General features: G+C 50.9%; 1 protein-coding gene across 1 annotated transcript in view; it reads right to left on the bottom strand.

Annotated features, from left to right (window-relative positions):
- Lamb3 (laminin subunit beta 3) overlaps positions 1-16,353 on the bottom strand; it is a 42,836-nt gene extending 26,483 nt beyond the window's left edge. The window contains exons 1-3 of the mRNA XM_051148169.1: positions 16,190-16,353; positions 15,056-15,115; positions 13,943-14,097 (exon numbers count right to left, since the gene is read on the bottom strand). Of these exons, the coding sequence (XP_051004126.1) occupies positions 13,943-14,097; positions 15,056-15,086 (186 nt within the window). The 5' untranslated portion in view covers positions 15,087-15,115; positions 16,190-16,353. The remainder of the gene's footprint in view (positions 1-13,942; positions 14,098-15,055; positions 15,116-16,189) is intronic.
- Positions 16,354-16,788: the final 435 nt, after the last annotated feature.

The raw sequence follows: 16,788 nt of genomic DNA, 5'->3' as shown, positions 1-16,788 counted from the left end.
AGCATCCTGTGCATGGGGACCTCTGCTCAGGTATACTCTGTGACCATGCTGGACCTGTCGTGAGCTGTGGGCAGTCCTTAACCAACATCACAGCACTGGGAGAGCCGAGTGCCCTGTTCTCAGGGCCTCCGCTCTCCTCCACACTTCTCAGTTCTTAGTCCTGGTCAGAGAAGGAACAGCACTGTCACCCACCCTTCCTTATCACACCCAGAAGTGTCTCAGTATGCATCGGTATCTGTGTCCCACCTAGACTGTGCCCACCACCAGCCAGTTTCCATCCTGGCCACGCCCACTCTCCCTGCCGGGTTTCTCTTCCACACAGCTTGGCACGCTGTGTGCTGCCTGCAGCCTGTCAATTGCTGTTGACTGCCTATCTTCCCTTTCTACAGTGTACTCTCCATGAGGACAAGGGCCGGCCTTCCTTCTCCGCTGCCTCCCAGCATGGAGAAAGCACCTGGCACGCCGCTGGCCCCTGCTAAGTACTTGCTGAATAAATGAATGAGTGAGCAATGATTGGCGATGCTCACCACGTGCTCACCATCATCCACGTGATCAATAGCCATTTCTTTCCTGACCTCCGGCATGTTTGAAAGGAGTTGAGAGGGAGGGAGAGAGGAATGGAGTATTAAGGTTAAGCTGCATGCCTATGCTACAAGCTGCTCAGGAAGCTGAGGCAACAGGACAGCTTAAACTCAAGCTTGGGTTCAGGCTGGACAACGTAATGAGGCCTGTCTCTTAAGAAAATAAAATATCAAGTGATGAGCCCCGGCCAGGTAACAAGAACTGTATTAGATAATTTCAATGCAAGAACCTATTTAAGGGCATGGGTGGCAGGACAGTTGCCTAGGTTACGCAAAGCTCTTTGTCTGATCCCTAATACAGCATAAAACTGAGCAAGCTGGTACATGTTTGCAATGTTAGCCCTGAGGAGGTGGAGGCAGGAGGATTAGAAGTTCAAAGTCATCCTTAGGTACACAGTGAGTTCAACACCAGCCTGGGCTAAATGATACCTTGATACCTTGTGTCAAAACAAACAAACAAACAAACAAACAAACAAAAAACACAAAAAAAACAAAACTTCTCACAGCAGCTCTTTGAGGTAAGCAGTATTTCTCTCCTACTTCCCCTAAGGGAGCTGCCGAGTGACCGACCTCACCAGGAGCATGGGAAAGCCGGCCATTTCTGTCTTATTCACAGAACACTAAGCAGGACCTGAGCTGAGCCTAAAGCTGACCTTGGGGGAGCCCGCAGCACAGAGAGCACTTTGGGAAGGCGAGAGCAGGAGGCCCTCTGGACTCTACTTGGTCCTTGGCAGGGGAGTGTGCCTTTCCCCACACTCTGCCCTGCCCCACGGGCATATTTTCCACTCCATTCTGTCTGTGCTCAGCACATGTCCGGAGGAGAGACAGATGCTTTCTGGCAGATGCTGTCACTGGAGTGAGCACCCCAGTCTCTGCTGGGAGCTGAGCCCAGCCCTGTGCGGCCAGGGTAGCACTCCACACAAGGCTCTTTCTTTCTTAGCCTAGGACATTGCACAAGGAGCCAGAGGTGGTGGAAATGATCTTGGTACTCCCAAATGACAGGATATTATGTAACTGTTAAAAAGAGTTTAGAGAAACTGTTTAATTGCATGGGGAAGGGATTACATTATAATGTCTTGTGGATTAAAGGTAAGCTTAAACTTGCATATACAATATGATCTCAAATACATATTTTTTAAGGATCAGACTACATTGGGAAGGAAATATACAGGAGGAAAAACACCACATTAAATTGCTGATATTCACCTATTTTAGCCTATAGCCATGCTAGCTGCATATTGCTCAATCTAATATCTCTAATTTTAGGGAATTTAGCATGGGAAAGCTGGCCACCTAATTTTAGGTGACTTTTTCCCTTTTACTTATTTTTGATGTGTTTAAACCTTCATATATTGGATATTAATTGAATTTTATATGTAGGAATATAGACAGGATTATAGAATAAACTATGTTAAAGATGCCCAATGTCAGTGTGGGCTAATTGCTCTGAGCCGCCTTCAGCCATAGAGACCGCATGGTGCCTCAGGCCACCACCCTTCCGCGTGCACAGGTACTGATGAGGGATCAGATGGCTTCGTGGCTTCAGACACTGTGTGCTTCATGTCTGAAAACACAGCTGAAGAGGGAGTTGGCTTTGCCCTCAAAGGGAAGCCGAGCCCCAGCGTCAGGCAGGTATTTTAAGTAGCTCTGCTGTCAGCTTGCCAGCGGGATGGGCCCGAAACAGAACAGCTTCAATAGAAGCTCAGCCAGAGAGAAGCGGGTTCTTTCCCGCTGGGCCTCAGTTTCCCTCTGTATAGAGCACGTGTATGTGTGTTAGCACACGTGAGGCTCTTCTCTCAGGCCCTCTGTGCCCCTTTCTCTGCAGCAATGGCTGCTCTCAGCAGCTACTGCCTCCCTCCTGGTGGGGTCACGTAGCCAGCGTGCTCCCTGCATGCTATCTGAGCGATGCCTCATTCTTATCGGTCCAGCCTGCCAGGCCTTCAGCCAGTTTGGCTCCTGCTTTCTATCCAGCTGGAGAGGCTGGGCTTTCTCCTAGAGCCTTCTAGAATCTCAGCAATCTGCCTGAAAGACAACCCCTTGCAGAGAGATAAAGTAGGGCAGAGGAATGAACAGGCGCCTACGGGGCCTGAATCACAGTGGGAAAGAGGGGGCACGCACAGGAAGGCTCTGAAGAACAGGAGGAGAGCTTAGGAAAGCAGGCTCTGGTTAGCCATTCCCTCAGGGATGATGGGGGCTGGGGGGAATCTGTGTCCATGTCAGCTACATCCAGGATCATGGCCACCAGCCAGGGCCCAAAGAGGAAGCCAGGACAAAATAAAGCAAAGCAAAAAGTCCTGCTGTCTTTGAGGGGGAAAAAAAATACATACATATATATATATATATATATATATATATATATACATACATACATACATACATATATATATATTTGTACAAATTTTTAAAAAGAAAGAGAGGTAAAGAAAACACATACCTCCCATGCCACCTTCCTCCTTGGTCAAGGGCAGGGTAGATGTGGTAACAAGTTGTTCCTGACTTAACATAGGCTACACCTCCCTGGACCAGAATCACCATCCCAGAACCACAGAACCATGGCTCCAGCAGGACAAAGGAGTTAAGAGGGGAAGAAGATACAGACCAGAGGTCTGCTGGGAAACCAACCTCCCAGAAGAGAAAGAGCTGTGGGGGAGCAGAGAGGGCAGCCTGCATCCCTTCCTCGGTGTGGGCCCTATCAGTGCCCAGGGGTCTCCCTGCAACTATTAAAGGTCAAAGTCAGAGTCTGCAGCAGACAGTGGGCATGACGAGGCCCCAGGGCACCCAGCCGTCTTTGACTTCATCTCCTTTCTGGTTTAGAGCAAACTGTTTAGACAGCTCTATCGCTGTCTAACCTAAATTGAGAAAAGCAATTTTCCAAAGCTGATTATAGAGCTCAGGGTCACCACACACCCCAAAATTACGTTACACCACAGCTGCTCTCGTGAGCACTCCAGGCACACCCTCGGCTCACCTCTCCAAGACCTCTGAGGCTGATACACTGCACTTTCCGTAGTGGGTAACCCCAGTCTACAGGTCAGGAGAGTGGAAGGATGAAGCAGGGATGCATGTCCAAGGCCCTTGACTCCGTCCGTACTGCCCGGTGCCATTCTGACTAAAGGTGTACGGAGATCACGTGACCGCCACTACGCTTGGCAGAGACTAAGTAGATTTTCCAAGACACTGCTCTCCTCTGCTCCTCACCAAAAAAACGGGCAGATCCCCTGAGAAACAGAGATGCCACCCTAGTATGGGAAGTCACTTCTACCCATGAGCATGACTGCCTACGTCCATGCGGTGTCCACAGAGGACCTGCCAGACGTTGCTGGAGGCACGGTATGAGGCGAGCTACTAGAAATCTCATACCTGTGTTAAAGATTCTAAAGATGATTAAAACTCGCCGACTGTGGGGACTTAGAGTTGTACAGATTCTGAGGTAGAGCGGTCTGGGCTGTCCTCAGTCTTCCTCAGCCACCTGTGTATTGTGTGCATCACCCACTGCCTGTCAGGTAAGACCCCGTGAATTTATAAACACAGCAGTCCATGAGCTTCCACAGGCCCAGAAGCTGAAGCCGGCAGCATCCGAAGCCTGCAACGGAGCCCAGCCCTCTGCTATAAGCGGCCCACCCAGTGCCCCACCAACGTGTTTGGTAAATACAGTGTTGTGTAAACTCTCCGGTGTGACCACTTCCACAGTGTAACTGCCACTTGGAATGACTTGAGTCTGGTTCACTTCGAAGCAAGAGCCGTGTTTTGTGTTAATAAAGGCCTGAAGCACAGGAATGGTGGGACGGGAAGTCAGACAGGAGTAGTACGGTTGTCCAAATGCGTCCCCGGGCCTCGCCTTCCTCCTTGCTCCTCTCCTCTTCCCTTTTAGCCCCACAAGCCCATGACCTCACAGTCTCATGCTGCATGTCCCCAACCCAGGTCTTGCTTCCCTCTCACAGTAGCTACCCTGCTCTGACATTCCTTTCACCTTCTTCCATCTTCTCAATGGTGACACCTCTTACTCTCTAGGGACCCTTTGCAAAAGTTCAGCCATGTCTCTGATATACCAACCTGTGCTAAGGTCTGGATGGCTGTCCTGTGTGTGCATGCGTATATGCGTGTCGAGTGTGTGCACGTGTGTGTGTGTGTGTGTGTGTGTGTGTGTGTGTGTGTGTGTGTGTGCATCTGATAGTTAATCTTCATTGTCAGCTTTACTGTTTTGGAATCACCTAGGAAACTCACCTCTGGGTGTGTCTATACGGGTGTTTCCTGGTAAGTTTGGCTGAAAGAGGAAGACCTACCCTGAGCACAGGTGACAGCATCCCATAGTCTAGCTGTCAAAACTGAATAAAAAAGCAAGAGCAAGCTGAGTAGCAGAATTCGCCTCTCTGCTTACCGACTGTGGATACAATGTGACTTCACACCCTTGCTACCACGACCTCCCCAACAACGATGCACTCTGCGTTCAAATTGTAGGCCGACAAATCCTTCCTAGAGCTGCTTTTTTAAAGATACCTTGCCACAGCCATAAGAGTCACACGTAGGGCAACGTGCGTGTCAGTGTTGTGATTTGATTGAGAAACGTCCTCCACAGGCTCACAGATTTAAACCACTCAGCACCCCGTCGGACGTGCAGCCTGAGGTTACGGAACCTGAGGAGCTGGCCCCTGGCTGGAGGAAGTATGTCACTGGGGGGCAGGCTTTGAGGTCATACCCTTTCCTCATCTCCTACTCTCACTTTCTGCTTCCTGTATATGGATGACATGTGACCTCTCGGCCTCTTGCTCCCACACCATGCCTTCCTTGTCTTTACCGACTTTTCCTCTGGACAGAAGCTAAAATAAACTCTTTCTTCTTAAGTGTTTTGGGTCGTTATATTTTATCACAGTAACAGAAAAGCAACTAGTACAGTGAGTGTACACACACACACACATGCACAGCCTCTGCCTACACACTAACCTTTCTAACGGTCACAAAAGCAGACCATTTCCAAACAAAGACAGGCAGGGGCCAGTGTGGGTACAGCAGGGCATGTGGGTGCTTGTGTACTTATGTGCTGAGGAGGAAGGGACCTCCAACTGGCTGCAGCTCTCTTCTTTGCAAGAGATTAAAATGGCAGCTATTTGGTTCACACAGGTAATTAACCTGGGGAATGTGCTGTGCAAAACTGTCATTAAGACAACGGGTGATTAAGTTTCCCTTGGAAAGGGAGGGGCTGGGGGTAAGTAGAGCATTTGAGAAACAGCAGACACAGGCTGTCAACATTGTTATAAGCAGGAGCTAAGGCTGGAAACATCCAGACAAAACCATGGGCTCTGGTTCTCTGCCTTGCAAAGCTCTGCACATAGCCCTTGTACCATGGTCCCAAGACACCATGCAGTCCCCGGAGGGAGCTTCAGACAGAGAGACAGTCAGACACCAGGGCTGAGCAAACAGTAAATTTCTTATGTGAAGAAACAAGGAGCCATAACTTTCTCAAAGCCACAACTCTATTCTAAGGGTCAGAACCAGGACCATAGCTTCCAGCAGCATACACACCCCAGATCAGACAGGCAGAGTGATCTGAGGAAACAGAGAAGGCAGGGACCGGTCAGTTGACTGCCCTGTGGGGTGTGAGTGGCCTGATCAGGAAGATGTGCTCAGGACATTTGTGGGTGCAGCTGTTTCTGTGAGCAGAAACAGCCCCAGGAGACAGTAGGGAGGGGTGGGAGGAAGGGGGTGACCTGCAGGAGTGGGAGACAGTGGGGAGGGGTGGGAGGAAGGGGGTGACCTGCAGGAGTGGGAGACAGTGGGGAAGGGTGGGAGGAAGGGGGTGACCTGCAGGAGTGGGAGACAGTGGGGAGGGGTGGGGGAAGGGGGTGACCTGCAGGAGTGGGAGACAGTGAGGAGGGGTGGGGGAAGGGGGTGACCGGCAGGAGCACAGCCACTGTATTCATTTTGGATATTCTGCCATGTAGTCCTAAGTGTCCCATAGGTCTCTCTCTGTCATCTGTGGCTCAGGGAGAGTGGAGAGGTGCATCAGGGTGGGAGCTGGCACGCATAATTTATCCAGGCCTTGAGACTGAGGGAATATCTGTACAATGAGCACACGCAGAAGACAGCGGGGCTGGAAGGAAGAAAGCCTGGGACAGACTGTCTAAAACCAGGGAACTATAGGGCAGGCTGTTCTGGTAAAGTGTAGCCCACAGGTCATTAATGGGTTGGGAAGGCTGGCCAGCCCAGAAGGGCGAAGTACGGGGGTGGTTGCCAATGGGCAAATAGAGCTATGTCCAATGTCCATTGCAAGGGGTGCAACACGTAGCTGAAGTCTGAAGAAGCCAGCACTGAGGCCCAGAGGACACAGCCAGTCGCGGAGGCAGAGTGGGGCTGAGGAAGGAATGTGCAGACAGGCTAAGACCAGCTTGCAAAAGAGTCACTTCGTGAGGCCAGGAGCTGGAAGGGACGCTTTGGGAACTGGGCAGAGTCCCAGCATGCCTGAAACTCTCTCCCATCCACCCACCCCATCCTGTCCAACTTAGGAGGGGTGGAGTGAAGCGAGACAGAATGTCCGAGGTCACAAATCCCTGTGCACTTGCCCTTGTGCCACCTCAGCAGGCCACCACTGTCACCCCTATATGGACAAAAGAGGAGCCTCAACTCCAGGGATATGCAGATGCAAAAAGAAGGCAGAGAAAGGGTGAAAGGCTAACTGCCCAGGGCCACCCCTCTCATAGCTTTTCCTTCCTCCTATCTGGAGTCCAGCCTTCTCAGAGCTCATGAGAAGAAGCAGGTGCTGTGACAACCACTTGGCATATTTACTCAGTTCTTGGTGTGATGCCTTTCACATAGTGTCCTGGAGAGGGCTCGGGTCTCCCCAGCATGAGACAGAGGGGGCTCTGTGCCTTCAGTGCATCCAACATGGGACTGAGAAGGGGACTCTGCACCTTCAGTGTGTGTGTGTGTGTGTGTGTGTGTGTCTTCATCATTGGAAACTCACAGATTTTGAGAAGGCATTAAGAGGGAGGAGAAAACAACGAAGAGGGTGGGAGGCACAGGAGGGACCCTGCAGACCACTCTGCCCCACAGGAGGGACCCTACAGACCACTCTGCCCCACAGGAGGGACCCTACAGACCACTCTGCCCCACAGGAGGGACCCTACAGACCACTCTGCCCCACAGGAGGGACCCTACAGACCACTCTGCCCCACAGGAGGGACCCTACAGACCACTCTGCCCCACAGGAGGGACCCTGAAGACCACTCTGCCCCACAGGAGGGACCCTGCAGACCACTCTGCCCCACAGGAGGAACCCTACAGACCACTCTGCCCCACAGGAGGGACCCTGCAGACCACTCTGCCCACAGGAGGGACCCTACAGACCACTCTGCCCCACAGGAGGGACCCTACAGACCACTCTGCCCCACAGGAGGGACCCTACAGACCACTCTGCCCACAGGAGGGACCCTGCAGACCACTCTGCCCCACAGGAGGGACCCTGCAGACCACTCTGCCCCACAGGAGGGACCCTGCAGACCACTCTGCCCCACAGGAGGGACCCTGCAGACCACTCTGCCCCACAGGAGGGACCCTGCAGACCACTCTGCCCCACAGGAGGGACCCTGCAGACCACTCTGCCCCACAGCAGGGACCCTACAGACCACTCTGCCCCACAGGAGGGACCCTGCAGACCACTCTGCCCCACAGGAGGGACCCTGAAGACCACTCTGCCCCACAGGAGGGACCCTGCAGACCACTCTGCCCCACAGGAGGGACCCTGCAGACCACTCTGCCCCACAGCAGGGACCCTACAGACCACTCTGCCCCACAGGAGGGACCCTGCAGACCACTCTGCCCCACAGGAGGGACCCTGCAGACCACTCTGGGCCCCATGCTGGCTAATGGAAGAATGAGGCCGACATCTTGCCCAAGGCCGCACTGCAGTTAGCAGGAGACCTGGACCTCCACATCACCCACAAGGTGCCCGGTGTTTTACTTTCCAAAAAGCTACCTGGATTTATTTCTCCCATAGAAAAAGAAAAACAAGCCAAAATGCCTTGGCTTTCACAGCAGAAAATAGTTACTATTTACTCGCCCCCAGGGTTGCCACAGTCTAGACTTCTCTTTAGCAAGCACCCAACTTTGCCCTCAGGGGACTGCTTAGAAGCAGGGAAGGCCAGCTCCTGGGGGTGCTCGCTGAAAGAGGCAGAGGGCAGAGGAGGGAGAAGTCATATGCCAGGCCAAGTGGAGTGGAGGCTCTTCTCGCTGGCTGAGAGGGAGGATGTCTTCCACCATGAGGTCCTGATCTCTCCCCACCCCACCCCCCTTCTGAGGCAAGTCAGTCTCAAGAAGAGGGCAGGAGTCTCCCCCCTGAAAATCAGGCCTGGGATTAGTGGCACATGATTGGGGGGGGGGTCTGTGGGTGGGCAGCTGAAGTTTCTCTACTGCTTAGAAAGCTTAACACTGCAGGGACCCCTGTTGCTTGACCCACAGGGAGTAAGTAGTCTGTTGCTCAAGCTGTTCAAGCAGGCGGCCCATATCCCAGTGGGTGACATGCGAACAGCACATCCATCTCCACAGTCCCTACCCAGTGCCTTCTGGGGTTAAAAATAGCCACATGAATGCCAGGGGCCAAAAGGACGGTGAGGCAAGAACGTTTCAAACACCCTCTCAGGTCCTGAGGACAGGGCAGCCTGGCCCATAAAAACCCTTGCCCCTTCATCAGGGCCAAAGGCAGTCATCCACTTCCTTCCTCTTTCTTTTTTCCCAGACACTCCTGGCTAGCCTCTCCCTGCCACTCTCTTGCATAAGCCTATTCTGAAGGCAGTAAAGTAGCTAAGGACCCCAGCTACTCAGGAGGCTGAGAACAGAGCCTTGCGTGTTCAAGGCCAGCCTGGGTAACTCGGGGAGACTCAGCCTTGATATAAAGAGTTAAAGTTAAGCTACGCAAAGCGGCACACACTTTTAATGCCAGCAGAAGCAGGTGACCTCTATGAGTTCGAGACCAGCCTGGCCTTTATAGTGAGTTGCAGGACAGCTAGAGCAACACAGTCAGACCCTGTCTCAAAAAAAACAAAAACAAAAAACACAAACAAACAAAAAGAGTTGAAGTAGGGCTAAGCATGTAGCTCAGTGGAAGAGTGCCTGCTAACTGGTATGAGGGTCAATCCTTGGCACAACAAAATAAAATCCACCAGTCAGGCACTGGGAGGGAGACAAGGAAAGATAAAGGAGGCAAAAATAGACCTCATCTTGTTAAAGGGAAAGAAAAGGCACCCAAAGCTCCTGAAGGAAAGGCCCAGAGGTATTGTGGGAGAATACCACAACCCTTAACAAGGCCAACTGCTGCTTTAAAATACTTTGCAGTAAGTCTAACCAAGGAAGCAAAAAGCATGTACAATGCAAACTTTAAACTGACCTCTCATAGCCATGGATCAGAAGAATTAATACTGCGAGAATAGAGTCTACAGACTCAATGCAGCCCTCATCAAAATGCTAACGGCACTTGTTACAGAAATAGAAAAATCAACATTAAAATTCATATGGAAGCACAAAAGACCTTGTAGAGCCAAAGCACTCCTGAACAATGAGAAGGTCCTGGAGGCAGCGCCATTCCTGATCTCAGGTTAGACTACAGACCTGCAGGAACAAACACAGCGTGACACAGGTACAAAAACAGATGCGGAGATCAGTGGCCCACAAGATCCAGATATAAACCCACAGTCACCTGACTTTTGAAAAATCTGTCAAAAATACACACTGGAGGAAATACTGCATCTTTAGCAAATGGATCTGAGAAGCTGGCCATCTGCATGTGTGAGGGTGAGTCCAGGACCCCGTCTCTCACATCTAACAAAAATCAGCCCCCTGTGAATCAAAGACCTTGAAACTTAAGGGAAAACACGTGAAGGTGTGAGCACAATCAAGGACCTTCTGAATAGGCCCCCAGTTGCTAAAGAACTGTGGCCAATAATCAAGAAAAAAGACCTTAAGGTTTCTGTATAGCGAAGAAAATAGTTAAAGGAAGAGCCAGGCTACATAGGAGGAGAAAATATTTGCTAGCTACATATCCAACAGAGGGTTAATATCTATAATATACCAAAGAACTCGACTAAGCAACAAAAATTCAAACAATGGTATCAGTAAATGGCTAATAAAACAAGCAGTTCTCAGAGCTGAGACACGAACAGCAAACAAACACAAAAAAGACGTTTGGTCCCAGAGAAATACAAATCGGAGATGCTTTCCAGTCACCTCTGCCCGCGTGTGACAGTGGTCACTGAGACTACAGACAACGTATGCTGTCTAGTGCGGGTGCCAGCTCCTCCACTGTAGATAACTTCATTGAATTCACTTTATATATGAATGTAGCTAAGTAGGCTTCTACAGCTGTTGGTTTCCATACGTCCTTTCCACAGGCCTTTCGTGTTGCCTGTCACCCCCACACACACACCTTCCCTCCTTTGCCCTGCCCTCTCATCCATCTCTTTAATCCTCCTGTTCTTGTTTCCTCTCTATTTACCTTTCCTTAGGAGGATCCCTGCCCTCAACATCCCTTACTACCTATCTAACCTCTGCAGGTGTTCTAAATGAAACACACATGTCTAAAGCTAACATCCACCTATAAAAGAAAGCATGCGGTATGAGTCCCTCTGGGTCTGGGTTACCGCACTCAGGATGACTGTTTCTAGCTCCACCCACTTACATTTGATTTTTATTCTTCTTAACAGTTGGAGTATATTTTGTTTCATAAATGCATCACATTTTCAGTATCCACCCATCATTTGATGGGAACCAGGTGTTTCCGATGCTGGATCTTATGAGTGGAGCACCAGTGAACATGGTGAGTCAGATGCAGCGTTCTTTCTAGACATCATATGCCCAGCAAAGGAGTGAGTTACCTCTTTTTGAATGGTTGGCCTAAGGGGCCCTGTGGACTGCCCCTCAAGTGTTAGGGGCCATTGCAAATGCTATTGGTGGCCCTTCCTAAGGGGTCCTGTGGACTGCCCCTCAAGTGTTAGGGGCCGTTGCGAATGCTATCGGTGACCCTTCACCACCTGACAAGAAGACCCTATTGGTGAAGATATTTATGTCATCAGACAGAGAGAAATAGAGCTGGCGTTCAACTGGAAGCTTTACCCATCCTGACATTCGCAGTTCTGGTTGCAGGAGAAAAATGATATGCTCACCCAGCTACAAACCTGCCTGCAAGATACCTGCCCACCAGTGCATTGGGGCACATTGGTATAGGAGTAACCAGCCACGCTTTCATTTGGCTTAAGGCTCATCCCATGAGGGAGCCCAGATGACACCACAAAAGTGACCAAGAGCCTTAGGGGGAAACTATTATTCTGCTAAAAAGAAAGAAAAAGCAATAAAATGACTCCTGGTGGCACGTAGATCCATGTACAGCTCCTGCCCCGCCCCCTTACCAGCTTCCTCCTGAAGCAGAAGATAATTAACATAGAGACCCAAAGAGCAGGGAGTAAGGGACTTTGGAGTGCATGGGCCTGAGGCGGGGCCCTGAGGGGGATACCCCTATCACACCTTTCTCCTCAAGGCTCTGGAATCTGTGCCGAAGAGGAGCAGAAACACTGCAAGAGCCAGAGTGATGAAGAACTTCAAGCAAATGGCGTTTTCTAGATACAGCAAGCTTGATGCACATATGACCTCACAGGGGTCATGCCCAGCATGCACGCGACATGCGCTGGTTGCAGCTGGAGAAAATCCATCCAAGTCACACAAAGCCCTGCCCTAACCAGCTGATAGCTGCTGGGAGAGGAAAATTCACTTGTCTTCAATGATATGACTTTGGGTATATCAACCAAACTGCAGGGCACATCTTACGCAGAGAAGTAACTGGGCAATGCAATCCAACTCTATGTTTTTTGTGTGATTTCTTGTCTTCTGTTTAGTTTAGATTTTAGGTTATTCTAAGGAGATAAGGAATATGAGTCTGGAATATGGAGGGGAATTAGGAAGAAAGGCAGGATCCGGAGGGGAAAGAATATGACCAAAATATATTGTATGAAATTCTTAAAGAAAAAGCAAAGATGAATTCAAACAAGAAGTGCTGGTAAGGAAATGGACAAACAGGAACCCTTAGCACACTGTTGGTGGGAATGCGAACTAGTCCATACAGAAGTGAGCATGGAGCTTCTCAAAGATCTAACAGAAGACCCACCACATCACCCAGACATACCACCCTGGGTGTTTGCCTGACGGACACTAAGCCAACCCATCAGAGACACCTGCCCATCAGTGTTTACTGTCTCACTATTCACAGCAGCTGAGTTGTGGGTCCAACCTGGGTGTCCAGCAACAGAGGGAATGCATAAGGAAAATGAGGCAAGATTTTCTAGCTATAAAAAGAATGAAGTTACACCATTAGGGGGAAATGGATAAAACTGGAGCTATATTAAGTGAACTAAGCCAGTCTTGGAAAGATCAATATCAGATGTTTTCTCTCATTTGTGGTTCCTGGAATTTATATATAACCCTGTGGGTTATATATATATTAACCCTGTGGGTTAATATATATATTAAATTAACGTAGAAATGAAGTTATCTAGGGGGAGAATAGGGACAAATGTGGGGGAATGATGGCCAAGAAAAAGGGAGTGTGAAAGGAAAGGGCTGCAGAGAACACACTCAAGATACAGTACATATATGAAAATGTTAGAAAATAAAAATACAAAAGAAAGGTTGCTAGAGAGAGTGAGTGACTGACATAATTAGTCTATACTAATAACCACTATGTATATTATTAAATAAAGACACTGGGAAGAAAAGAAAAAGCTGGTTACCTGACAGGCCTCAGTATCTAGCACACTGGAGGCAGTGAGGGGTGGCCTACTCTGCTCTTCCCCACTGTCAGCAGAGTCTCTACCCTTTCTTCAGCCATTAATCAATCCACAGTGCTTCCCATTGGCCAAGCTGGTAAACGTCGGCCACCAGGACGGACAGACGCACTTCCCCTTCACCCAGGGGAGAGCACAGGTCTACATTAGCCTGTGGCTGTGCATCCTCCTGTTACTCCACTCACACTGACCCAGACATAATGGCAACAGAGGGATTCTAATATTGTTCGGACCACTGTCCACAGCTCGCACGCTTTACCAGAGGTCACACTAGACTCCACACAACTGAGAGGTTGCTATGCACCCATTTTCCCATTGCCAAGACTGAAGAGGCCAGCATTCACCCAAGCCCAGAGACCCTTACAACAGAGCAGTCCTGTTAATTCTGCACACTTCTAAACTCCTTGGAAGCAGGGATCCGGACTTAAACTCTCCTGCCCTGTCCCAAAGCACAGTCATTTACCCGTGCCTCCTACACTTTATCCTGTGACCCCATTCTGTCCCACCCCCTCCTGTCCTGGAGGCTTTGGGAGGAAGACCTACCTGTCCATACTGGGTACAGTAGGTCTCGGGCTTAGTCAGTCCACAGGTAGACGAGGCTCGGAGAAGCTGAGTCCTTCCAATGAGCAAGTCCCCAACAGGTGGATAACAGGCCCCTCGGGAGCAGGCTTGTTGGGCATACAAGAGGCCAGGCAAGGCTGGAAATACAGGGGAACGTTGGGGTGGGTCCAAAAGAAGAGATCCCAGCTGGTTACTCCAATTTTCCCTCTGTGGAGCTGACATCAGCAAAACAGGGCCCTCTCTTCACTGGTGTCAATATGACTGTAGTACTGGCTCAGGGAGGTGAAGGGGCTGGTTTCATGTCCTATAACCCAATCTTTAAATGGAGAGGATTGTAGCACAGCCAACAGAGTGTTTGCCCAGCGTGCGTGATGTCCTGGGTTAGGCCCTCGGTACTTCACGAACCAGGTGGTGAGGTATACCTGTAATCCCAGAATTCAGGAGCCAGAGGCAATGGGTTCAAGAGTTCAAGGTTATCCTCAGCTATATAAAGAATTCAAGGCCAGCCTGGGTCACATGGGACCATACACATGTATGGAATTGCCAAACTACTTTTTTAGTTAAAGAAAAAAGAAAGGGAAGAGGAGGAGAAGCTTCCCTAACCAGCAGTGATTGTAAGGCATGACCGGTGCCATCTGTATATGTGGCTTTGGAGTCGGTCTGGAGACACACACTGGGCCATGTAAACACTGTGACAACCGTTCGTGCCTGTGCAGTGTCCTGAGTCCACAGCCCCGAGGAGGCCGTTGGCTGAGCCATTGGAAGAATGGCGAGAGAGCGCATGTTATTTCTACTTGGTCTGCACAGCTGCCAATCCAGGCACTACCTGCAAGCAAGCAGCCATGACTTCCAGGAAAACAGAGAACTCCAGCCACAGTGGCTCTGGAACAAGCTTGAGAGTGAGAGGATGAGGAATAAGTGGTAGGAAGCCACACAACACCCTCGGGCCAGGACAAGAAGACATGAGGAGCCTTCTCAGAGAGGCAGAGAAGCCCCCTCCGCCTGAAACACAGAGTTGGGGGTGCAGGAGGTACCCACACCTTTGGTCAGCTCTCTTCTGCAGTGACAGCATGAAGATGGGGTAGGAACACTTACCCAAGCACAGGACTAAAAGTGCTGTCATCATGGGCCAGTGCAGGTCCCCAGAAAGGTCACCTAGAACAAAGCAAAGAGTCCTGGGTAGTCAAGCCCCCCCCTCCCTCTGTGCTAGACTACCAAATCCTCCCTCAGCCCAAGTCCTCACAAAGGCATTTCTGAGCAGTGCGTGCATTTGCAGCCAAAGGCAACAACATAGGACCCCTGTCCCAGGTAGTGGAGACCCACGGGGCTCTCTCAGGGCTTCGACCCAGGCCAGCCTACAAGCCAAAGGCACATGCAGGGTCTCCAGGATTACAGGGCCGCCGTGAGGCTGAAGCTGTGGTGGACACAGTTCTAGGCTAACCAGGTTGCAGGAATGAATGCTAGGGAAAGAAGAGGGGTCCTAAGAAGACAGGCGGGGTGCCATGGGAAGAGGTGAGGGGCTGTGAGGAAGTGTGGGGTGCTGTGGGGAGAGGTGAGGGGCTGTGGGAAAGTGTGGGGTGCTGTGGGGAGAGGTGGGCCTGACAGTTTTAAGAAAAATGGAAGAAGACTTCATCTGTACCAAAAACAACTCAAAATGTCTCCAGTTATAAGCAGGGATGCTGAAAGCAGCGGGCAGCAGTGTAGGAGACAGCATACCACCTCCCTCTGAGGCAGGCACCACCCTTCCTCCACTTGGGGCAGGACTCAGGTCTGTCCAGTGACACCCAAAGCAGCTTAGGAAAGCTGGGGGCGGCGGGCAGGCAGAGGGGAGCCGGGCAGCCTTTCTGCCATTTTATACTCCCGTGCTTCAAAGTCCTTTCCCAGAGCAGTCAGGAGCTCAACCTGGGGGACGCGGCCTGAGGACTCAGGGCCACCAAAGACAGGAAGCATCTCTGATTTTTTCCTCCAGTACCCTCTGCCCTGCTGTTCCAGGTGACAACCCACCAAGAATGAGACTGAGTCCAACCTGACCGTCCCTCCTGCCTTTGTGCTAAACCCAGATTTTAGCTGCTTTCCTCTAAGCCGCCAAGTGCTTATCAGCCTTGAAAAGCAATTCAAGCAGCCAAGTGTACTCATGTGAGCTCCTGAGGAGACCATGAGCCCTGCACTCGGGCCTCACCTCAGCCCTTCTCCATCCCCGCCACAGAATAGGTAAGGCAAGAAACCTACCCTGAACTCCTACGCTCCCCTGCCTTTCTCCAGATCCCTCTCAGAGAGCTCCTTGGGGATGTGGGGGTCCCCTCTCTTGGCTCCCCGGTTTTAAACAACAGCCTCACCTCTGGAGACTCACTGGCTGGGTGTAGCCCCACTACAGGGCGGCCTCAGGAATCTGAAAGCCGCCACGCCTATCTGACGTCACCGCACCCCCACCCTCAGGACAGGACTAGGCAAGTGGGTTGGTCTTGGAGGCTGCCTGTCCTTGGGTGTCTGGAAGGTCCTGGAAACAGGCAGGAGCAAGGGCTTTCGAGATAGAGAGAGGGGTTGTCCCTGGGGTAGGGAAGGGCTCAGTCACTAGAGCTGGCACCTTTCCAAGTCTTGTATGCACCAGCTTACTCTTAAGTCCCAGACCACCCTGGACAGAAGACCAACCAGACTGGGGACACACGGCAGACTGTGGACTGTTAGGGTTTGGGTATGCCACTGGGTTGGACAGTGTGAGACCCAAATATTCAGAACCTTGGAAAGCACACCAGCCCCATTCCCAAAGGAAAAATGTGGAAAATCCCGAGTTCCTGGGAAGTTTGGGGGGGTCCTTAAAAGGCTCAGGA

The sequence above is a fragment of the Acomys russatus genome, chromosome 6 (genome assembly GCF_903995435.1).
Source record: "Acomys russatus chromosome 6, mAcoRus1.1, whole genome shotgun sequence".
Lineage (NCBI taxonomy): Eukaryota > Metazoa > Chordata > Mammalia > Rodentia > Muridae > Acomys > Acomys russatus.
This window is presented reverse-complemented; position numbering and strand designations above follow the sequence as displayed.